General features: G+C 35.5%; 1 protein-coding gene across 8 annotated transcripts in view; it reads right to left on the bottom strand.

Moving 5' to 3' along the window:
- Positions 1–23,996, bottom strand: part of BRINP3 (BMP/retinoic acid inducible neural specific 3) — a 347,922-nt gene that overhangs the window by 39,331 nt on the left and 284,595 nt on the right. For all 8 annotated transcript variants that reach the window (XM_081039064.1, XM_081039061.1, XM_081039059.1 and 5 more), the window contains one exon: positions 19,285–19,507. In XM_081039064.1, coding sequence (XP_080895190.1) covers positions 19,285–19,507 — 223 coding nt within the window. The remainder of the gene's footprint in view (positions 1–19,284; positions 19,508–23,996) is intronic.

Raw genomic sequence — 23,996 nt, 5'->3', positions numbered from 1 at the left:
TAGGTAACATGTAAAAATTGGTTTAAAATAATCAAGTATTCAATCACTTATCTGAAATCAGACACTGAAACATGGACATAATTCAGAGTTAACTGTAAAAATAAAAATTAAAAATAACAATATAACTTAGTTTCTTCTGTTAATTTGAGTAGCATTCTCAATACATTTATAATGGCTAGATATTCCCCTCCTGGAGTTACAGTCCGTAGGGTTTGAGATCACCAACTTGCATGCTACCAGCCCTGGGTTCTCACCAGCTCTGCCTCTTACTAGTAGTTCCTGAGTAAGACATTTAATCTCTCTTTGACTATTAGCTCACCTGTCAACAGGGATAACAGTGCATAAGCCACAAGGATTACACAAGCTGAGGCATATAAAAAAGATTCTTACGTCCCAAGCATACTGCTTGGTACACAGAAACCTCTCAATAACGTGCCTTTTCAAAAACAATGTGTAAACCTTAAATAAGATGACTTTTTCCCAAAAAAGATTTATTTCCCTAGATGAAACTGGTATAATGTGCACTTTCTCTGTTCCAGAAACCATGCTAAACTTTCAGGAGAAATTATTGAGCCAAATAATAAATGGTCCTAGCCATTTAGAGTACCATTTAACAAGAGAGAAAGACGTTAATTAGATAATTGCATAAACCCACATAGCACCATCCATGGGAAAGGTACAAAAAGTACAGGTATATTGAGCTGTGGGAAGGGGTAGGGGAGTGGGATGAATGTGCCAGACATAAGGACTAGCATGTGGAAAGACTCAGTGTTTTTGTGGGCATGCATGTCCACGGAAGGCTGGGGCTGGCTGGAGGTGCGATCGTCTGGTAAGGAGAAGGCTCTAGATAGAGGCAGGAGTGATAAGAACCAACAGGCGATCTGTAAGTTGCTTTGGGTAATACGGACAGTTTAACGCTAATTAATTCTTCCATGAACACAGTATATCCTTCCATTTATTTGTGTTATCTTTAATTTCTTTCATCAGTGTCTTATAGTTTTCAGAATATGGTTCTTTTACCTCCTTGGTTAAATTTATCCCTACATATTTTATTCCTTTTGATGAAACTTCAATGGGATTTGCTTAATTGGTTTGTACCACAAAATACATTTACTAGTCTAAAGACAAAGATTTTTAAATAGATATAAAGATACAAAATGTGCTTCTGTATGTGATATGATCATCAATATTATATGTTTATTGTTGGCAAATGGGTTATTGCTACAAAAAAGTAATTTACCCGGATGCCTGTTTACCTAACCACATTGCATAAAAATGTTCCAGACACAGGCCTACATTTATGCATATAAACCTACTATTAACTCTTGATTCTATTGCAAACATATAGTTAATTTTAGAATAAGCAAGGGATTCATTTTATTTACAAAACTAGAAATTTTTAGGACCAGATATAACTTCATCTTGACATTTTCTCCGCATCACAACAAGCCTGTTACAACATAAAATGCTAAAATTAAAGGCAAGGGATATGTTTTCAAACTTGGGGAGATGGAAGTGAACTGTATTTCAAAACACGACTGCAATGTTGAGCCAGTCACACAATTCAGGGATAACCAAATTAGCATGCGATGAATTCGTGCATCAGAACGCCCTGGTTGCCTCTTCACCCACATACTGTAAAGCTATTCATACCAGCAGCTAAAGACACTTCAAGTTGCCAAGTTTCACAGGTGCCTACTGCAGAGAATGCCACTATAGTCTGCCACTCCTCCCTTAAAAAAGAAAAATCTCTATTCACAAGAGAGAAAAACTTACAGAGAGGCCATTTTTCAGCATCTTTGAAGCCAATTCAATTTGGAACTTGAGCAGTTGTACCTCCTTTTAATCACAGGTGCAGACACATACACTGGCTTCCTTATAATACTTGTGAAAGGACCCCTTGGCTTTAGCATTTTAATGCAGTGGCTCTTTAAGTGAGGCTGCTCTTCATAGGTTCCGTAGTTTAAATGCATCGACTCTTCCAAACCGTACATAGTGTATTTTACCAATAAAAATATCGTATGCCAATGGGTTTGTCTCTTGTGAAAATTTTGCCATTAAGACATATTTATTGAATATATATGTGTGTGTGTGTGTATATATATACAATATGATTTTTCTACATTTAAAAAATCTCATTTCATTATCTCTATGGATTTTGATATCTGGTGATGCTAGCCTACTATTATCTCCCTTTAAAATACTATTTACTGTGCTCGCTTCGGCAGCACATATACTAAAATACTATTTACTAATTTTGCTTACGTGAATTTCCTAAATAAATTCTGATTAATGATGCATTAAATTGAGTAAAATTAACGTGAGGGAAAATAATATCTTTATATTTTCCATTCAGAATCATGCCTAAGCTCTCCATTTATTCAAAATTTCCCTTAATATCCTCAACAGTCTTATTTTAGCTCACTTATTTCCTTAGTTAAATTATGTATTTTAACATTCTTGTAATTGCTGTCATCTTTTCTGCTATATATTCTTTCTTGTTTTTGCACAATTGTTAGCAGGCTATTGATTTTTTTAATTTAATTATTTTGTAAATAGTAACTTTATTAATTTGTTTAAGTGTTTCTTTTAGGTTTGGTTTTGTTTTCTACTCCAATTGATTCTCTGGAGCCTTTTCAGATAAATAAGCATGACGTCTACAGGAAATAATCATATGTCCTTTTAAATATATCTATTTTTGTTAATTCATATTCTAGTTTTATTTTTCTAGAAGTTCCTCAGCAAGATTAAATAATAAAAACAACAAAAGAACACATTCTAGTAAGACTGTAAGAATACACACACACACACACACACACACACACGATGCCAAAAAATATATACATATTTTAAAAAAGGAAAACTGTATTGAAATTGTAATACTCAATGTATCCCGATAAAATATGAACACAAGTCACGTTTGACTTCTGCAATTACAAGAGGTGCTCAAAGCGGTTACCATCAGAATCCAGACACTTCTGATTATGGTGAACTTCTGCTTGAGCAACGTTGACCAAAGTGTCTACTTGTATACATTTTTTGGCAAGCCCCAGTGTGTGTGTGTGTGTGTGTGTGTGTAATTTTTATGTCAAGAAAAAGATTATATATCTTCTTAAAATGCTTATCTTATCAACTCTTGATTTAATAACTAATATTTCCAGAAGGGTTAGAGATTTTCATATCTGAGGCACCACATAAGAATGTCCTTTTGTTTTTCTCTTATATAGGAAATCCTTTGACCAAGCATAAAATTATTGAGTCACTATTTTTCTTCCCAAAACATCATTCATTGGTCTACCATACTTCAGAATTTTATATTGTCCATTAATTTTTTTTTTCCCATGTTCACTTGATTAGATTTCCAGGGCCGGAAAGAAAGACGAACTCTGCTGTCATCTCGGAAAGCAAGGCCAGCTGGGCGCAGTCTTCCCTCTCATGGATGGCTGGATGTGGCTTCACATTCATGAACTCTGTGCTGTCCTATCAAGCTGCTGTTGCTCCAGTTCCTCCCCGAGGAAGAAAGACAGGGACTGGTAGCCAAGCTGGGATGGCAAAGAGGTGCTGGCTGTGCCTGCCTTCAGTTACCCGTATCCAGAGACAATGAATCCTGGTCCACAATGGACAAATGCCCAGTAGTCAGCCTTGGAGCAGCCACATGAGATGGATTTGCTAAACTGAACACTTTTTGTCTTTTCTTTTGTGTCTATGCACAAAATACACTGGCTTTTAAAATATGCCAGATCTTTAAACTCCTTCATGAACTAGACAAACCTGAAATGTTACACTCAGTCTATTTTCATCCGATGCAAGTTTTAAAGAAAAAAATGATCTCTAGCACGTGGTGTCTCTCTCTCTGTCTCTCTCTCTCTCTCTCTCTCTCTCTCTCTCTCTCTCTCTCTCTCTCTCTCTCATTGATGCTTCTCAATCAGGTATCAGTTTACATCTCATGGAAATTGTTATGCATACTCCATGCTTTTCATGCACCTTGCTTTTTTTCCCCCATAAATTACATCTCCCCATTCTTTATGATAAATACTGGATTAGTTTCCTAAGATTTTATTCCAGTAAACCAATTCCCTTTTCTCTAACAGTCCATTGCCTTTATTTTAAATTTAGTGATCATCGTTTTTATCTTCCAGAACCTTTCTTGTTTTCTGATTATTCCGTTTCATGACTTCCTGCTTTGGCATGGATTCAATATCCCCTCAAATTCCTTCGCACTGAGATTACCTGGAGCCAATTCTTACAAACACGACAAACATGGGAGGCACCCGGGCGGAGATCAGGACCCAAGCTCTCCTGGCCCATTCTTGAGTTTGGATCCTTGCTCCGCCACCACTGACCCAATCAGCTTTGCCCAATTGTTCAGATTATATAAACCTCAGTTTTCTCGATTACAATTATAGGGGAATAGCACTAGCTACCGTGTAACATTATGTTACATGGGCAAAAACAGGTTATGCACTTTGAAGAATTCTGACTTAAAGGCTATTGTTGGGTTCCACCGAGCGTGTCCTCTCTCCGCCATTTGGGTGGCTTTCACGGGGATGAGGTAAACCGTGAATTGGTCAGTTTCATTTCCTGCAGTAGAGTACCTTTAACAAATCTCTCCACATTCCTGCATATGGATCAAATGATTTCATAACATCAGGTTGAGACAGAATTTATTTCATTTCAAGGGGAATTTAGATAAGGGCATGAAACAAACATCATGTGTTTTGATCAGAATCGTGCATTATCCTCCTTATGTTTTTAATACACAGTTGAGGACATGTGTGTGTGTGTAATATTGAGGCTACTTTATAAACATAAATCTACCTTACAATTGGTAGGCTTTCCTTATATTCTTATTATTTTCTTTTTAGATTGTTCATAGTGAACTTTCCTGCTTGTATGAATTAATTTTATTTCAGCTCAATAAAAGGTACTACCTCAGCCTTGATCTTGTTTGTTTCCTTGGAGAAACCTACATAAAGTCTTCCTGCTGAGTTTAATAGAACAACTACAGCAAACTGACCTTCATTTTCTCCTGAGTTCTTTTGTCACATCGATGTTCTTTTGTGCTGGTCTATTTGTTGCTGTCTGAAGTACATCTGGATAGTGAGATAGGGGATTTTGATTTCAATTGGCATTGATTTTTGAAATGTATTCACTCACTTATAACTTGTAGTGGCTGCCTCAAATGAAGTCTTTCAAAGGATTTTTATTTTTTTTTATTTTTTCCCCCAGTGTTAGGGATTTGAGCCGGTGCCTACCTCGGTAATGTTTAATTTTCCCCTTGATTCATAAAGCCACTTGCTTTTAGAAAATATCATCTTAATGTTTAAGGAAAAGAACTCTGGATTCCAGCCATGCACCATTGTAATAATTTGGTATACGTGTGCATACAGTGTTCGTGTGTGTGTGTGTGTGCACGCACCCACAAGCGATACAGATACACACATACATATAAATGTGAGGCATACATGTAAGGAAATAATAACGATGAAGGGAGGTGAGTAAGGTTATTTTTTTCCTCAGCATGAAGATTATAAAACATACTATGAAGACTGCACACAGCCTTTACACAGTGTCACCAAATTAAGCATTATAAAAAGATTTATCATTAAAACATCCCAGAGGAGATTGTCCCCCACCAAGTTGAGCAGGATTGATTGGATGAAGACACTGTTTATTCGATTTACCTGATGTTTAGTCTTTTGTTCAACATCAAATTATTTTCTATTACTGCCATCATTTAGAATGGAAAAGAGTCGAGGACAAATGCTGTCTTATCTATGTATTTACTAGTGACAGTTTGGACACAACCTATTTCATCTGCACACATTGAAGCCTCCAACACCATCTGTATACAAGCTGACAGAAGAGACTTTCACGTAACATGAGAAACCACTTTTTTATCCCTCTTTTATGTATATACTATTTACAGAATAAGACTGTATTCTTATTACAGTCTCGTAAATTAGTCAGGTCACCCCTACATCATGATGTTTACCTCTAGCTACACCATTTTAATGGGGAAGTAGTCAACGGAAAGGTTTATGAATAACACAATAAATTTGATTTATAAGACGGACTGCTGCTTTGACATAATAAAAACCAGTGCAGCATCTCAACAGCAGATGATGTTCAGTGTCCTATTTATTTTGGCAAGTAAACACATATCCATTTCTTCTGTAATAAGTAAAACCGTTTCGAACTGATTCAAATAGAAATGAGACTGATGTTCAGCCTCGATTTAAATCTGTAGTTGAAAGTGCATCTATTCCTAGAATTTAATTGTCAATAACATTGTATGACTCAGAGAAACATTAAGTGTCTTGGGATTTATATCGATTCTTACTTTGTGGTCCACTTACTAACCACCGATAGTTAATATGATATCAACAAGTAATCAGTATATTCCCTTGCACTCCATAACATTTTTCTCTGTGAACTATAACTTCATGTGCCAATGAACCATCACAGGATTGGTTGCATTTAATACAACCTTCCATCTCACGCAAACTACTGGGATGAAAATCTCAGAGCTCAAAGTTATACAAAAATAGGATGACAAAATATGTTTGGTAAACAAATTAGCATTTAACTTGCAGGACCACATCAAGTTATATCTTTGTAGAGAAGAGTAGGAAAATCTCCAAGTCTTTCTGAGTCAGTAATTAAAAGAATTATTTTCCAAGGATTGGTACCACTCAGAAAGCATCTAAGAAGTTGAGAAAACAAAGATCTAAAATCATTTTCAGCCCAAGGTAATTACCACATGTTTTATGGTAACTGTGGTGACTATATTACAACTGAGGACAATTTTGGAATCTGTAAAAGTTAAAAAAAAAAAAAAGATGGTACAGAGTTAAGTATATGCTTTGAGAAGTTAACAGGCGTATTAGGAAATATTTTTTTTTTGTTCTTAAAAGTCCTTATTTAAACAAATCTATTTTTTTTTCTAATTGTAGGACATTATTGTGAATTTGGCATGTGTGTATACATTATACATTTCCAAAAAGAATTTATGAGATTTATAGTCTCCAAATCTGCTTAACCATGGCTCCTTTTAAAAATGTGTATGTTTATGTATTTATTCTTAGAAAACCAACATCAGTAGCTCATTAGATTCAAGTTGTTTAGTGGAACATAATGAGGGCTTATCATCCACTCCTAAGTGAGGAGAAAATGAAGATGGATCACAACCCTCTGACCACCCTCTGCAGAAACCTGTGGTCTGTGTCCAATAAGAAACTGGTTCTGACTGTTTACGCAAAGTAACCCTCCAAAGGGCTCTGGGAAAGGCACTTCTCAGTCCTGGGCATTGTACTTATGGTTTTAGTTCCAAGATCTTCCTGGTAGGGCTCTTTTCCTTTCAATCAAGTTAGCGAAAGTGTTAGGAGAGTCCTCTGGAACTGTCTACATTTTTACTGTTCTCAAATCTGATCATTTTAGCCAGCAACTCCAACTGTTTGGTAACGACACTCCTAATCTTTCTTAGAAGACTGTTTTAATGTCAAGAAGTTGTAGGAGGTACTAAGTGACATCTGAAGAGTAAGCAATTGTAGTCACACAGCAACCTAGCAGTCTGTCCCCTCCAATCTTTCCTTAGGGAAAGGTGACCCTGAGGGATTGTCCCCCATTGGGCTTGAGTTTATGCTACTCTAAGTCTCCATGTTTGGTCCTTGTAAGCAGGGTCTGCAGCCAGAGACGGGTAAGATTTCTCACGGGAGAAACAACCTAAGCCAGACGGGACCCCCCCTAGGACCCCCATGAGCTAATGTAAAGTTAGGAGGTAGCTGTGCCCCTCCTTCTGAGAAGCTGCTGACGCATGCCTCAACTGTTGTCCTTTACCCTCAGGTGTAATGGACCCATTAGAACAATAGCATCTCACCCCTCCTGTTTGGCTCATGGGATAATCTTATCTTGTGAGACTTGTTCCCCCAGGGATTGTATGCACCACACCTTGGTCATTTGGGGGATGGTATGCATCCTTTGCTTTGGGACAATTATAAGATTTGGAATGAAGGATTATTGTGTGGTGTAAGAGTTTCTCAGACCCTGCCCCTAATCATGTGATCTCTATTATAAAAAATCAATAAATACCCACGGTGACGGTGACGGGCTCCAGTCCCTTCAGGCTGTGAGTCCCTTGGTCCTCTGTGATTTAACTATATTTGAGTCTCTGTCTCTTTATGAGAGTTTAACCCTCGCCGCCTCCCTCGCCTTCCCACAGCTTGTGTTGTGCAGGACGCAACAAGCAATGGAAAAAAAAAAAAATCTCTCTTGGTGGGAATATGTGTGATTCTCAAGACTATTACCCTTGGGTCTTAGTTTCCTTTTCCTCAGACAATAAACAAATTTAAAAGGAGAGTAAGACAACACTAAAAGATTTCTACTGAAAGCATATCATGAGCTAATGACCTACCATTTTGTACAACTCTCACACACATACAAATGCGCACTTTTAAATCCAAAGGATTTCCAAAAGGAGTAAAGCCCTTCTGCTCTGTTAATATTATTAAAAGCAGGTATCTAAAAGAGTGCTTCCATGGTTTGCATTTGGACCCCTTTCCTGTAGATACTGTGGGCTGTCGGCAGCATTGCCTGGATATAAGGTCAAGGACACAAGCTCTTTGGTCACGCCACATGATCCTTTATCCACAAGAGGAAGACAAAGAAGAACATTCATATCGTTATAATTGCACAGATTTTCATATCTATACCCCTGGGCATGTATGTGTGTGTGTGCCACAGGGGTATACACATGATTTGTATTCACCTTTTGTTATTGGTATATATTGAAGATCACAAATTTAATACAGTTCTTTCCTTTCTTAAAATGTGTATACATGTTTTTGCACCCTCTATATACTTGGATATGGCCTTGGCTAGCAAATAATTGATTTAAAATGTACAGAAAACTTTTTAGACCTAAGTACAAATTGGTTTTGAAATAATTATTTTCAGCTGGTATTTATCAAGATCTAATAAACTGAAAGATCATGAAATGATTTCTGAGTGGAAGGCCAACATAGGAATGTTACGATGAATGGAAAAGAATGATTTAGAGTCATGAGAGCTGAAGTATAGGCAACTCCAAGAATTTGGTGACAGGAAGTAGCATGAGGGAAAGGACAAATTCCTCAAACCTGGAATTTGTTTACAAGTGGTTCTGCACTTCTTTTTTCCTTTTTGAAAATGTACCTCCCTGGCTCTTGAATCTGAATCCAGTCTGCTATGTGTTATTCTATACAAATAATAATGTGTTTCTTATGGCATTTATGCCATTATCTTCATGACAAAATTTATTTTGACTATGAAACACATAAAAACACATTTTGCAGAAAATGCATTAATGTATTAGAAATGACCTATACATAAGAAATAGTGTGTTCTGTTTTAGAAATGTTTAATAATAATTATTTAAGCACCTCCCAATTGCTGGGTACTTTATAATTGATATATTTGATATATAGATAGATAGATAGATAGATAGATAGATAGATAGATAGATAGATATATTTGAGATATATATATATATATTTTTTTCTTTTTAAATTTCTCAATCACACACTAAAGATACCTAAATATTAAACTCTTTAAATTTACTGCTTCATTATTACTTCGCATGTGCCTGAGACTCATCACGACATGGCTGACACACAACAAAATAATTTGAAAAATGCTTTTCTAACATAGAAAGGCAAATTAATGTTTTGACTTTTCCCTACAGTTTCAAATAAAACTACTCTCAGGAAAAGTCCGTTGTATTAATCACATAAATGCCATTTTTAATTAAATACCAACTTCTGCAATTTTGAAGGATTTGCAGGCTGTTCAATAATGTCTTATTATTAGTTAGGAAGCAAATTGGCTGCAGTAGCATTAGCCATATAATATTGCCTTAGAAAAAAATGCAATTCTATTCCTCTCAAATACCAGTACTGTCATAAACAGTCCAGGACTCATAGGGTAACCTCAAAATGACTGGGCTTTGCCCTTCTGAACAAGTTCCTTCTTGTCCTGATTTTTGGTTTCAGCCACCACATTTGCATTTCAGCTACAGGAGAGAAGAGCTCTGGATGGCGTGTGGTCCTCCATCGTTTAGGAACCCAATTCAGAAGTTCCCCGCATTCTTTCTACTCACAGCCATCTGACAAGAGTTATCCCTCCTCGGTTCAAGGGAGGTGGAGAGGTATGGTGCAGCATGGGCTCAGGTACCCCAAGAGAAGAGAAGTAAAAGAAGAAAGGAAGCCCCACAGTTTGTCTTCTAGGTCATATGAGCAGTTGAAATTGATCTAGAGCAATGTTTACAAAGTGCCAAATAGCCCTGGGTGTGCGCAGTGGTCAGTGGGAAACGGGTTGCGGCAAAGTCCTATCGAAGGGTACACAGAGGGAACACTAATTTGTACAAATACCAAGACGTTATTTTCCTTTTGCATCATGTTGACATTTCCATCGATGGTGGCAAAAGCAATGGTGAGCAAGCTATTGCTGGCAACTTAGCAGAAATCAAAGCAGTGGAGCCAAACTGCTATACTAGTAGGCATATGTTATCTTCTGCCACATACTTGTAGAACCAAAAAAAAAGCAAGTTTCATTTACACATGTTGTGGTGAAGCAGTCAAAGAAAGCTTATTTTAGCTCATATCGATATGTCAAAGTAAAATGGACATACAGATGAAATACCTGCGCTGCCCACTGAGCTCTAATAGTTGCCTGGAGGCAAAACACTGTGCAGTTGTTTCATTTGCAAGATGACATAGTACTTCTCTCTTGCAAACCATTTTTCTTGAAGGAATGATTGCCAGACAAAACTGTGGTTATTCAGACTTGGATATTTGGCAAATCTGTTGTCTAAACTGAAAAAAAAAGGAAACTATCACCTCAAGACATACTGACATATTTAATACCGATGTTAAGATTCTAGCTTTCATGTGAAAAATAGAAATTTAGGAAACCTGTATCTGCCACTATGAGATGGATGGCTTTCCAATATGTAAGGACTTTTGTCACAAATCCAATGACGATAGTAAGGAATGGGATTTTTTGTTGTTGTTATTGTATAAGGAATGAAATACCTGTAACCTTAAACTTATAGTCATTCTTGCCAGGGTGGCAGGAGTGTAAAAAATGCTTCCTAGGTATAAATGACATTCCTGTTTAATCTATTATTTTTTCTGTAATATCACATAAGTTATTTTATCTAATCAGTTTGTCTATCCATTGTTAAAAAACAACAAAAATAAATCATTTTGTTTGCCAAGATTATCTAATTTATTAATACAAAATAAGAATTGCAATCCCTGAAAACTTTTTTTCATAAATGCATGAAAACCTCTTATAAAAATGTTCTGATAGTAAATTAAAATTCTTCCCATTTCTATATTTCTATTGCTTATACATTGGGAAACTGCAATTTTTTTCACAGATTTTCATTTTGTTCATGGGCATAGTAAAATGAGATTTTTCACAATGTTTAATAGCTATATTTACCTTATATTGTTGCATTTAATGTTATGCATTTCTATTTCTTTATTTGTTTATATAATGCACCATTAAGACTTGGCAACAAGGTATGTTTTTACATTGTCCCCGTCCCAAAGCCAATATTCGCCCAAATTGCCTTTCTCAATATTGTGTAATAATGGTTCACTGGATGATTATTTATATGCCCTAATACTACTTCGACAAAATTAACTATGAGAAAATTAACTATCACAACAAACTAATAAGCAAACACATGTGCTGTACTAGAGTTCGAGGGTCCTGCTCTATCTCAAGCTTTATGCCAGATCGAGGATATTTATTACCACAGGCAAATCATAATTTTTGACTTCATTTTTAATGCTTGCAGGACACATTAAAAATGGATCCAGGTTCTTATTAGATTTTATATCTACTAGAAAATGCTCCTATTGTTATAAGTGAAGGAAATCCAACTCAAAGAAGCTGATGTTGTAAGAGGAATTTACTGAAAGGGGTAGATATCACCTGTATTTTAAAGTGTGAAAAATGTTGGAAAGAGAATAAAAATCTATCATTTGTCACTCTCTAATGCATTAAAAAAGAAAGTCAATACAAGGTGGGGAGGCACTATTTTGCAGAAGATTGGTGAGAAGTTGGAAACGGAGATTCCAAGAGGGCCAAGTCACTCTGCATTAAAAAAAGAAGAACAAGAAGAAAAAACATTGTGTACTGAAAGATTTCGGTGAAAAGGAGATATATAACAGAGAATAAGGGTCAATAAAAAGGGAGCACTAAAAAGGAAACTGGATATCCAGCAAAGAAGAAAGGAAAAAAAGGAAGTACGCTGAAAGGGGACAAAAAGGAACTCAAGAGGAAAAAAACATGATTAAAAAGAATTTTCTCCATTATTCCTGTATATCAGATGTGGTAAACATCATTCTCAAAGATCACTCCCCATGAAATGTTAAAATATCTATTTTTCCTGCATGCATTATAGAGTTGTGACTAGTTGGTGACACACACGGGACAAAAAGTTATGTTTGCGTTAGAGAAGAAGTTGGATAACATAACCTCAGGAAGAGAAATGCACTGGATCACGGGTTCAAACAAAAATGGGGTCTGAATGATACTTGACTCTCCTGTGTCTACACGCCAGCTTCACTGCCATCCACCATGGGAAGGATTCCTGCACAGAACAGGTGGCTTCTCACGCTTATGTCTCAAGGTCTTACTGATAGATAGAGACCAACTCTGTCTGCTGTAATCTGAAGGTTTATGTCCCCTTACATTTCAAGCGTTAAAATCCTAACCCTAAAGCAGACACTATGAAGATGTGGGGCCTGTGGGAAATGCTAAGGTTGTGAGGATGGATCCTTAATGAAAGGAATTAGTGGTTTTTTAACAGAGATCTCACAGAGGTCCCGTGGCTCTTCCACCATGTGAGGACATGGCAAGAAGTCAGCAGTCTGGAACCCGGAAGGGGGCCTTCACTGGAACCCCCCTGTGCCAGCACCTTCATCTTCCAACCTCCAGAACTATCAACTGTTGTTTATAAGCCGCTGAGTCTGTGGTATTTTTTATAGTAGCCCTAAGAGACTATGCCACTGTTTCAATTCCATTAGACAGAATGGGTGGGGCCATCTTCCTGCTTAATGAAGAAACAAACAAAACAAAACAAAGCAAAACATGCTATGCGTATGATAACAGGTCACCCTATCTATGTAGAGTAGGAACCGTTCTACATGAAGTATTAACTTGTATCTTCTAGAAGCTGAACTAAAATATTAACAAAAACATCGCAGAGCACTCATCAGGTATTTATTGAGCTCTTGCTCTCTCTGAATTTACGGCTGTCTCTTGGAGCTCCAGCAGATAACTCAACGTTTGTATTTCTTATAAAATCTGCCTGATTCTCGTCTCCTTAGAGGGTTCAGTGGACAGGGCCCTCCTCCCCCAGTACGTTCATGGCTACAGTCTATGTCAGCATTCCCAGACTTATTTTACCTTCCCCCACTCCTGCATGCTGCTGCCTTTCAACTCCATTTTCCTCAAAAGCTCTTTTTCTTTTGTTCTACCTCTTAGTCCCTGATCACAATACCATCCTGTACTGTACTAGGAATTATGCGTAAACACTCCTCAATAACTACTCTACTTGTCCTTTAATGAAATGAATACGCCATTGTTCCTGATCTCAAAAGTTTTAACATAGCAACAAAAGTTGACTCCCTCAAGGAATCCAGAATAACACAGGCTTCAGAACTTAATCAAGAAAGAAAGAAGATTTTGATGTCACGTGAATTCCTGAGAGAGGCAGTGTTGACCGTGCAGACTTGGGGTTTTCCTGAGTGTCACACTTTCTCCCAAAGGAAGGATTATAAAGAAATACTACGCTATGAAGAAGAACGTCAACCTACCTGAAACATGCAGGAACTGTCAAGAAATAATCTTACTAGGAAGATGCATTTTATTTGTTTTGCTTATTTTTCAAGATTTCAGAATTATCAGAAATTTAAAGCCAGGGTTTTTTTTTTGTTTTGTTTTGTTTTTGTGGGCTACATTTTTTAAAAATCTGAGAAATATACCCTACCGGCAGAACGAAAAACAAAATTTCCAATAGAAGTGACTCATTGGTATTGCTTAGCCATTTCCTCTTCCAAAGATTCTGAAAACATACCTCATAAATATCCAAATTTTTCTTCCTCTGTATTCTATTAACAGACTAGGCTGCATACATACATACATACATACATACATACATATATATGTATATATGTGTGTATATCTATACACACATATATACATATACACACACACACGTTTTCCTAATGTTGTTTTGCATTATTCTATTAAAATGGGAAAATAAAAGCAAAATGGAAACAAAATCTCACATACCTAGTAAAAGAAAAATGGTCATGGGAAAAAAAACAAAATTCAATAAAATCTTGCATCTTGCAAGAAGTCTGCATTGTGTATGTGTGTGAGATGAGTAATAGCTAACATAGGAATTATGCTAAATTGAAAAGAGAAAGTCAAGAAAAGCCTTTGGCGATCTTTGTTCTCCAAAACTTCTAAACTAAATAAATCAAATATTAATTCCTATAGTTTATTGAATTTCGTTCTGAATAATACATCTTTATTTTACGCTGCTTTTTTATTTATTCTGCATGCATCCAACTTGAATTGATTCATACAGTCCTTACACATCTTACACTTTTATGGCATATTTGTATGTTTAAATTTGTTTGTACTAGAAATTACTGTGATTCTTATGATGCATTATACCCTGCTATCTGCTCATTTACAGTTTCCATTTTTCCACTCACCCCTTAAATATATCCTCAGATTCTATCTACACATTTTCCAGATCTTGTGGATTCACAAACACTGATGTTCTCACCCGACTTGCTCATGTGTATCTCCTGGGCTTCAGAAGTAAATACCCAGCTCTAGTCTTACTTGTTAAGCAGAACCCTTAAAGTCAACATGTTTATAACCAAGCTCGTCAATTTGCTTCCTAACCCACCATATTCTCTTCATTTACTATTTTGTTTGAGAGTAGAAGCATATATTCCAGGGGTTTGCAAACTGTATTTAACTCACACAGGAAGTATAAAGTCCGCTATACTTAACAATGTCTTCCCCCAGCCATGATTCTCTATTTGAAAATGTTACATGGTAATACGCAGACAGATATATGTGTAGAAATCTTATGCATGGAAGGAATAAGAAATCTTATGGAGAGCATAAAATAACAAAACTTACAGCAGTGGTTACAGGAAAATTCATAGCTGAAAATGCCTATAATAAAAAAGATGAAAGTTCTCAAATCATAACCTACCTTTTCTCTCAACAAAACTAGAAAAAGAAAACCAGTGTAAACACAAACAGAAAAAAGGAAATAATAATTAGAATGAAAAAAAATCAATTAAAGAAAAAATAAGAATATCAAGAAAACTAATCAAATATTTCTTTGAAAAGATTAACAAAATTGACAAACGTTTAGCTGGACTGATGAGAGAAAGAGAGAGAGAGAGAGAGAGAGAGAGAGAGAGAGAGAGAGAGAGAGAGAGAGAGAGAGACAGACAGAGAGACAGAGACAGAGAGACAGAGAGACAGAGAGAGCCAGAGACCAAAAAAAAAAAAAAATGCAAAAAAAAAACCCCAAACATCTCAGAGAATGGAAAAAAGATATTCGTATATCATCATACTCGTATAACAGATAAGGGACTGCCACCCAAACATAAAACTTACTCTTACACATCCATCATGAAAATGAAAGCAATTTAAAAACAGATGAAGAATGTGAATGGACATTTCTCCAAAGAAGATACACACTGAATATTTAGCATATGAAAAGATGTTCAGCATCATTAGTCAAAAGGGAAATGTAAATTAAAACCATAAGAAGATACTAGTTCACCTTAGCTCAGGTGACTATAACCAAAGGACAGATTTAACAAGTACGGGAAACAACGTGGAGTAATTGGAGCTGTCACTCATAGCTGGTGGAAATATAAAATGCTGCAGCCACTTTGTAAAACAGCTCCACAAATGTTAAAGACAGTGTTACCATGTTCCTCGGAAATAAGACCCAGTCGGACAATCAGCTCTAATGTGTCTTTTAGAGCAAAACTAACATAAGACCTGGTCTCATTTTACTATAAGACCAGGTAGGTATAACATAACATAACATAACATAACATAACATAACATAACATAACATAACATAACGCCATGTCTTATATTAATTTTTACTCCAAAAGATGCATTAGAGCTGATTGTCCGGCTAGGTCTTATTTTCAGGGAGACAAGGTATGACTCGTCAATTATGCTCTTAGGTATATTCCCAAGCAAATGGAAAACATACATCCACATATGTCCATAGCTGCGTTATTCATACTAGCCCCAGAGTGGAAACAACCCAAATGTCCATCAAATGACTAATGCTAAACAAAATGTGATAGACCCATTTTACTGATAGATCCTGAGACATAGAGGAACCTGAAAGCTCTATGCTAAATAAAAGAAGCCGGCAACGGACACATATTGTATGATTCCATTTATAAGAAATGTCCAAACCAGGCAAATCGACAGGGAGAGAACAGGTTTGACAAATTTGTAGAGATATATAGCCTAGGGCTGGACGTCTGAGGACGGGGGAGGACTGCCAATCTCTACTGGGTTTCTTCTTGGGACAACGGAAATGTTCTCACTTAGATTGTGTTGATGGTTGCGTTCATTCTGAATATCCTAAAACCTACTGAATTGTAAAATAAAATGACAAGGTCTTACTTTAAAACTGAGATTTAAAAAATGTATAGTCTTTCACATTTTTACCATTGACAAAAATCTGTAATTATAGATTTCTCCTCTTAATGATTTAAGCACCAAGTGAAAATTCAAGCATTTTATGACAGATATTGGTACAAATGCATATTGTTGGTAATGTAGTTCTATATTTTATCATAGCTTTTCATTTGATGTTTTTTAATGTTCTTTTGTATATAATTTTTTTCTTAATATTTATTAGGTAACAATGGTCAACAAATCTACACTGGTTTCAAGTATGGACTTCTATAATACATCATGTCTATATCGCATTATGTCCATCACCATACATTTCACTCCTTTACCCTCGTCTACCATTTCCCCCTCCCCCTTTAACCCCCTTAACCCTAAACTGTTGTCTTTGTCTATGAGGGTTTTTTTGTTTTGTTTTTTTATTGGGGAAGGGGAACAGGACTTCATTGGGGAACAGTCTGTACTTCCAGGACTTTTTTCCAAGTCAAGTTGTTCTCTTTCAGTCTTAGTTGTGGAGGGTGCAGCTCAGCTCCAGATCCAGTTGCCATTGCTAGTTGCAGGGGGCAGAGCCCACCATCTGTTGTGGGAATAAACCAGCAACCTTGTGGTTGAGAGGACGCACTCCAACCAACTGAGCCATCTGGGGGGCAGCTCAGCTCAAGGTGCCGTGTTCAATCATAGTTGCAGAGGACGGAGCCCACCATCCCTTGCAGGAGTCAAGAAATCAAACCAGCAACCTTGTGGTTAAGAGCCCACTGGGCCATGTGGGAATCGAACGGGCCGCCTTCGGCATTAGGAGCATGGAGCTCGAACCGCCTGAGCCACCAGGCTGGCGCCTATGTCTATGAGTTTTTGTCTCTTTGCTTGTCTTGTTCCTTTGTTGCCTTCAGTTTTATATCCCACATATCAGTGAAGTCATATGGTTCTCAACTTTTTCTTTCTGATTTATTTCACTCAGCATAATGATCTCAAAACCCATCCAAGTTATCACAAATGGCACTATTTCATCTTTTCTGATGGCCAGGTATAAAAGAATGAAACTAGACTGCTATCTGTCACCATGTACCAAAATTAACTCAAAAATGGATAAAAGATGTAAACATAAGACCTGAAACAAAAAACTACATAGAAGAAAACATAGGTACTAAACTTATGCACCTTGGGCTCAAAGAAGATTTTTATGAATTTGACCTCAAAGGCAAGAGAAGTAAAAGCTAAAATAAATGAATGGGACTATGGCAAACTCAAAAGCTTCAGCACAGCAAAACAAACCATCAACTATACAAAGAGTCAACCAACCGAATGGGAGAACATATTTGCAAACAACTCCTCCAATAAGGGGCTAATATCCAAAATATACAAGGAACTCATACAACTCAACAACAAAAAGACAAACAATCCAATTAAAAGATGGGCAGAGGACATAAACAGAAACTTCTCCCAACAAGACATACAAACAGCCAACAGATATATGAACAAATGTTCAACTTCACTAGCTATTAGGGAAATGCAAATCAAAACCACAATGAGATACCACCTCACACCGGTTAGAATGGCTATCATCAACGAGGCAAATAATAACAAGTTGGAGAGGCTGCAGAGAAAAAGGAACCCTCATACGCTGTTGGTGGGAATGCAGATTGGTGTGGCCATTATGGAAAACAGCATGGAGATTCGTCAAAAAATTAAGAATAGAATTACCATATGTCCTAGCAATCCCTCTACTCAAAAAATCTAAAAACATTTATCCGTAAAGAAACATGTACCCTGAAGTTCACTGCAGCTTCATTTACAGTAGCCAAGACATGGAAATAACCAAAGTGTCCTTTGATAGATGAATGCAGAGAAGACGTGGTATATACAACACACAATGGAACGCTACTCTGCCATTTTGATGTATTTGTAATCTGACTTCAAATAAATATAAAACAAATTTTTATTGCACAAATTGACTGGTCAATACATCATTATGTAGCGACCCCAAAACCTGTGCTTCTTAAAATTAGCTCAGACACAGTAGTTTAGTAGTCTGTCATCATTCACATAAATTGTTAGTAAATTTCACAGCAATTTTCAGAGATTCATGTTGAATAAGACTTATAGTACTCTGAACACTAATCAAAGAAAATACACTTTAAATTCTTTGAATTGAAAAATCGCATACCGAGAAATTTCACTTTATGGTCCTGTTTATTTCCTATGCTTACAATACAAGCAAAAGGCTGTGTGTTTTCTGTTCACTGTAATACAATTGATAGCTGACTACCATACAGAACAAGTTAGAATGACCTCTCGATTCTGATAATAAAAGAAAAGAAAAAAATTAGGAAGTGCTACTTTATGTGTCCCTCATTGTACCATTACTTCGGAAGATTAAAATTTATGATTCTGAAACTTAAGATAATATGCTATTTTCAAATTATTTTTAGTAATACAAATAACATTGTGCTATGTATATTACCACCCCTGCATTCAGAAATAGATAGAGCTCACTGGGGAAAATGTCCGTTGCCGCAAATGTCTTACCTTTGTCTCGGGAGGCTGATGAGGGGTTGTTTATGACATCTCTTGCTAAGGCTGAAGAGCTTGTGTACAATCTTCTGCGCCTTCAGGAAAAGTTGCTTCATGCTGTTCTCCAGTTGTTCATAGCGGCGCTGAAAATTAGAATCCATTGTCCACAAATGCATTATGGTTGATGTGTTGAGGAAATAACTAAGGGGTAGCCTTTTCATAAAGAACTTGAATTCATCTGGAAAAAAAAAAAAAGTTAAAATTCAATACTTTAGTTATAAAACAAGCACCTTCCTTTTTGCCCAAAACATATTTCATGTTACCATTAAGTAACAAAATATAATCTATTATTTGTGAGTAGCAAATTAATAGAAAGATGGGATTTTTTTTTTATGCTTTAGATTATTTCTTTTTTTTGTTCCCCTTAAACTAGAACTTTCCTAGAAGAAGAGAATTAAAATAATCTGAGCGAAGCTAAAGCAAACAGTTTGGACAGAAAGTTTAAGTTGAACTTCATTTTTCCATGTTCTGTTTTTGCCATTATTTGAATGAACATTCTCCCATAGGTAGTGGTCATCCATCTTTCATTTGTGGCATTAGAATGAATAATCCTTTCCAAGTGTTGCATGTCAAAGAGATGTCTTCAGAAATCTTTATTAACTTTATTTGGAATATATATATATATATATATATATATATATATATATATATATATATATATATATATGTACTCATTAGGAAATATATTCATTAACGTTTAAAGGAAAAGAAACCTTTTTAAACAGAAAAGTATAATTCAACACTGTCCTCTGATGATCCCCTTGAACTAACCATTTCCAATTTGTCATGACATAATAGTTTAAAACAGAAACATATGCTAAAGGGAAAAAAAATAAAGAGTTTAAAGGCCCAATATTGGTTTTTGTTTTTCTGTCAATAATTATCAGGTCTAAAATGGTTTATTTTCAAATGTCTGAATAACCAATTGTAGGAACAAAAGTTGATGCTGCACTGAATAATATAAAAGGTATATGTATTGATTATCTAAAACCTAAAGACTGTTGAGATAATAGCCAAAATATCAACACAATCCAACTCTAGATCAATAGATGAATAGATTAATACGTAATATAAAATATAATTCAGCCATAAAAATAAATGTTCTCATACATGCTACAACATGAACTTTGAAAATACATGCTATGTGAAATGAGCCAAACACAAAGGACAAATATTATATGATTCCACTTATATGAAATACCTAGAATAGTCAAGATGGAGAATACATTAGAATTTACTAGGGGAGCGGGGAGAGGGAAATGGGGAATTATTACGTAACAGCTACAGAATTTCTGTTTGGGGTGATGACAACTTTTTGGGAAAAAGACAGTGGTGATTATTGCACAACATTGTGAAAGTAGTTAATATCAATGACTCATACAGTTGAAATGACTAAAATGGCAAATTTTATGTTATATAGATTTTACCGCAATAAAAAATAAAAATAAAAAGATCGTAGAGCCATTCCCTCATCTCTCCTTTTTCATCCGAAGTAAATAATATGAACAGGGACTTGAAACACGAACATTTTATTGTTTTAGTACTCGTTTAAAAGATTTATTTTAAATGCTGCACTAATTTCCACGTAATGCATGGCTGGGTTAACTCCATACATACATGTAAACATATCACAATAATCGGAAAATGTTTTCAATGGCTGAAGAAGTGTTATTTTGCAAATGAGACAAACTATATTTTAGTCACTTTTCTACCCGTAAGAAAGTTATATGGTATGCATTAAATTTCAGCCTCTCTGTACCTTAATTTTTAATTTTCTCCTTTATGAGATAGGAAGTTATAGATGATAATCTCAAGTAACTGTAAAATTTTATGATGTTTTGACCAGTTGTTTTCAATTGCCACTTATTTTTAAATATCCAATTCAAAAGCAGTGGTTTTCAAATGTCATTACAGCTATTCAATTGAATATGGACAAGGTGTATTAATATCTGTCTGTTGTATATAGATACTATCTCTATTGCAGTGTTTTAAAACCACCATGTTATCATTAATGCTTTTTAAAATATGCCATTTACATCTGATAAGTAAACCACATTAATTCATATATATTTAGGACAATTAATTTTTCTTTTATGTATTTGGACTATTTCAATATTCATATCCACACTATTTCGTCAATGTTAGAAAATGCAAATTTTTAACAACTAACTGAAAGCTATATTCATGAACATCGGGATTGTTATTTCTTCTATAACAAATAAATACCGAGCACCGGCATCTTCTGTGTGTTGCAGGTATGGTATAGATTTGTACCAGAAGGAAAAATATAACAAAAGAAAAAAAAAAAAAAAACACTTTTTGTAGCAAAAAAATTACAAGAAAACATTTTTGAGGATACAGCTATTTGATATGCTTCAAATTATTCTTTTTTTCTGGTAAGTAGGGTATAAATAAGAAATGCATTTTAAAATTCCAATTTCACAGTACCCTACATTTTGTTTGGTCCCATATGTCTCTTTTGAGAGTTTCCTTCTTTTGAATAAAGGAGCTGATGCATGGAAATTGGAAAGCATTCCTTGGATTATTCACAGACCAGATGCCACTGCTTTGAAAACTAATCATTCATTTCATTGTCATCTTTTACTTGAACACTTTTGATAAGCCTTGATTGTTTCATGGGTATGCATATTTTAATTATTTTCATTGTTATAATAGTATTCTGAAAGTCTCTAAATCCGTCAATTTTATTCAAGTTAAAAGATAATTCAAAATAGAATTTATTTATTTTTATCAAATTGTATGTAATAGCGTATGTCAGCTGAAAGCCAACACTATGTAATTTCTAAGAAACATAGTTTTAGCATAGCACTTGAATAATTACTTCATTATGAAGCCATTAAGTCACCACTGACAGTCGCCCAAAACATTTATTGGACACCTGTTGTGCACAGAACATACAGATGTTTCAGGCTCTGAAAGGAAATACGGATAAACCTTTCATTTTATTTTTCATAAAAATGACAAATGACATGGAATATTTTAAATGCTAAAAGAATAACAGAATGAATTCATTCTATTCAGAAGTCAATAGAATCCCCAAAAATATCCTGTGGGGATTTTATTCTTTCCTTTATGGCAATTAGTAAAATTCTTACCTGTAAAGTATAAAAATGAAATATGAATGACATACGAATTATTATATAAATCTAGTGATTTACATAATCTTAGAGAAACTCCAGTGACTAGGGTATGCCAGATAACATCTTGTCCTACAATGATTTTCTATATATCCTATGTAGAAGACAAAGTACTACTGATTTTCAAGTGGTAAACAGTGACGAGCCATCCTTGGTGGGGAAAAAACAGTTATAAAAATTAATCATGTAATCTGGAAATACATGTCTGTGAAATGTGTATGTCTGTTAACTGAATACTTGTGCTCAGTATAGTCTTGAGGACCATGAAGAAAATAATACCAGCCACGATAACAATAATAGTGCTAATAAACAACAACAACCACCACCACAACAACAACATTCTCTATGCTGTTGGGGATTTATAGTCAGTCTTTTTTTTCCTAATGTTTTCTTATTTTTTATTACTAGTTCCAGGTGTACAAAACAACATAATGAATAGACATTTACACCTTTCACGAAGTAATAAACCTAACAAGCCTACTGCCCATCTGACACCATATAAAGCGATTACAATACCATCGACTAAATTCCCTACGCTGTACCCTACACATCCCGTGACCATATATATATATATATCATAATTCACATTCAATATTATTGTATATTAATTTAGGTGTACAGGGCAGTGGCATTTATATAACTTATGCAGTGGTCCCCCTGATAAGTCCAGTACCATCTGACACCCTACATAGTCTTTATAACATTATCGACTATATTCCCAGTACTGTAATTCACATCCCTGGGACTATTTTGTGACTACCAATCTGTACTTCCTAATGACTTCACCTTTCTCACCCATCTCTTAACACCCCTCCCATCTAGCAACCATCGGATTTAGATTGTTCTCTGTATCCATGAGTCTTTGGTTTGTTTGTTCATTTAGATTCTACACAATCTGGTCTTTAGATTCCACATATAAGTGAGATCATATGGTATTTGTCTTTCTCAGTCTGACTTATTTCGCTTAACATAATATCCTCTAGGTCCAACCATGTTGTTGCAGTCACTCAGTCTTCTTAACAAAACTAATTCACACGAAGCAAAGAACAGTGCAAAGAGAAATGCATGATATTAATGAATTCTGTGGAGGCAAAATAATTTTAGCAGGTGACAGCTTTCTAATAAATTATAGAAGACTAGCTAGGCACCATGTTAACTCTCTAGACCACTATTACTTCTCCATTAAAAATATTTTTTAAAAATAGCATAACAAGGTTTGTTTCTTCTTTTCTTCTTTACCCTGATACAAACTCGTGTTACTACTTGATATCTATCTAGCTAATTTTGAAACTAATGATCTCTCTCTCTCTCTCTCTCTCTCTCTCTCTCTCTCTCTCTCTCTCTCTCTCTCTTTCTCTCTCTCTCTCTTTCTCTCTCTCTCTCTCTCTCTCTCATTGTGAGTTCTTACTTTGGGCAGGAACTCTTTTAAGTGCTTTAAATATTAACTCAATTCTCCCAATAATCCTTCATTTAAATTGTATTGGAACAGTTTTGTATGGAGAATGCAAA

The sequence above is a fragment of the Rhinolophus hipposideros genome (genome assembly GCF_964194185.1).
Source record: "Rhinolophus hipposideros genome assembly, chromosome: 26".
NCBI lineage: Eukaryota > Metazoa > Chordata > Mammalia > Chiroptera > Rhinolophidae > Rhinolophus > Rhinolophus hipposideros.
This window is presented reverse-complemented; position numbering and strand designations above follow the sequence as displayed.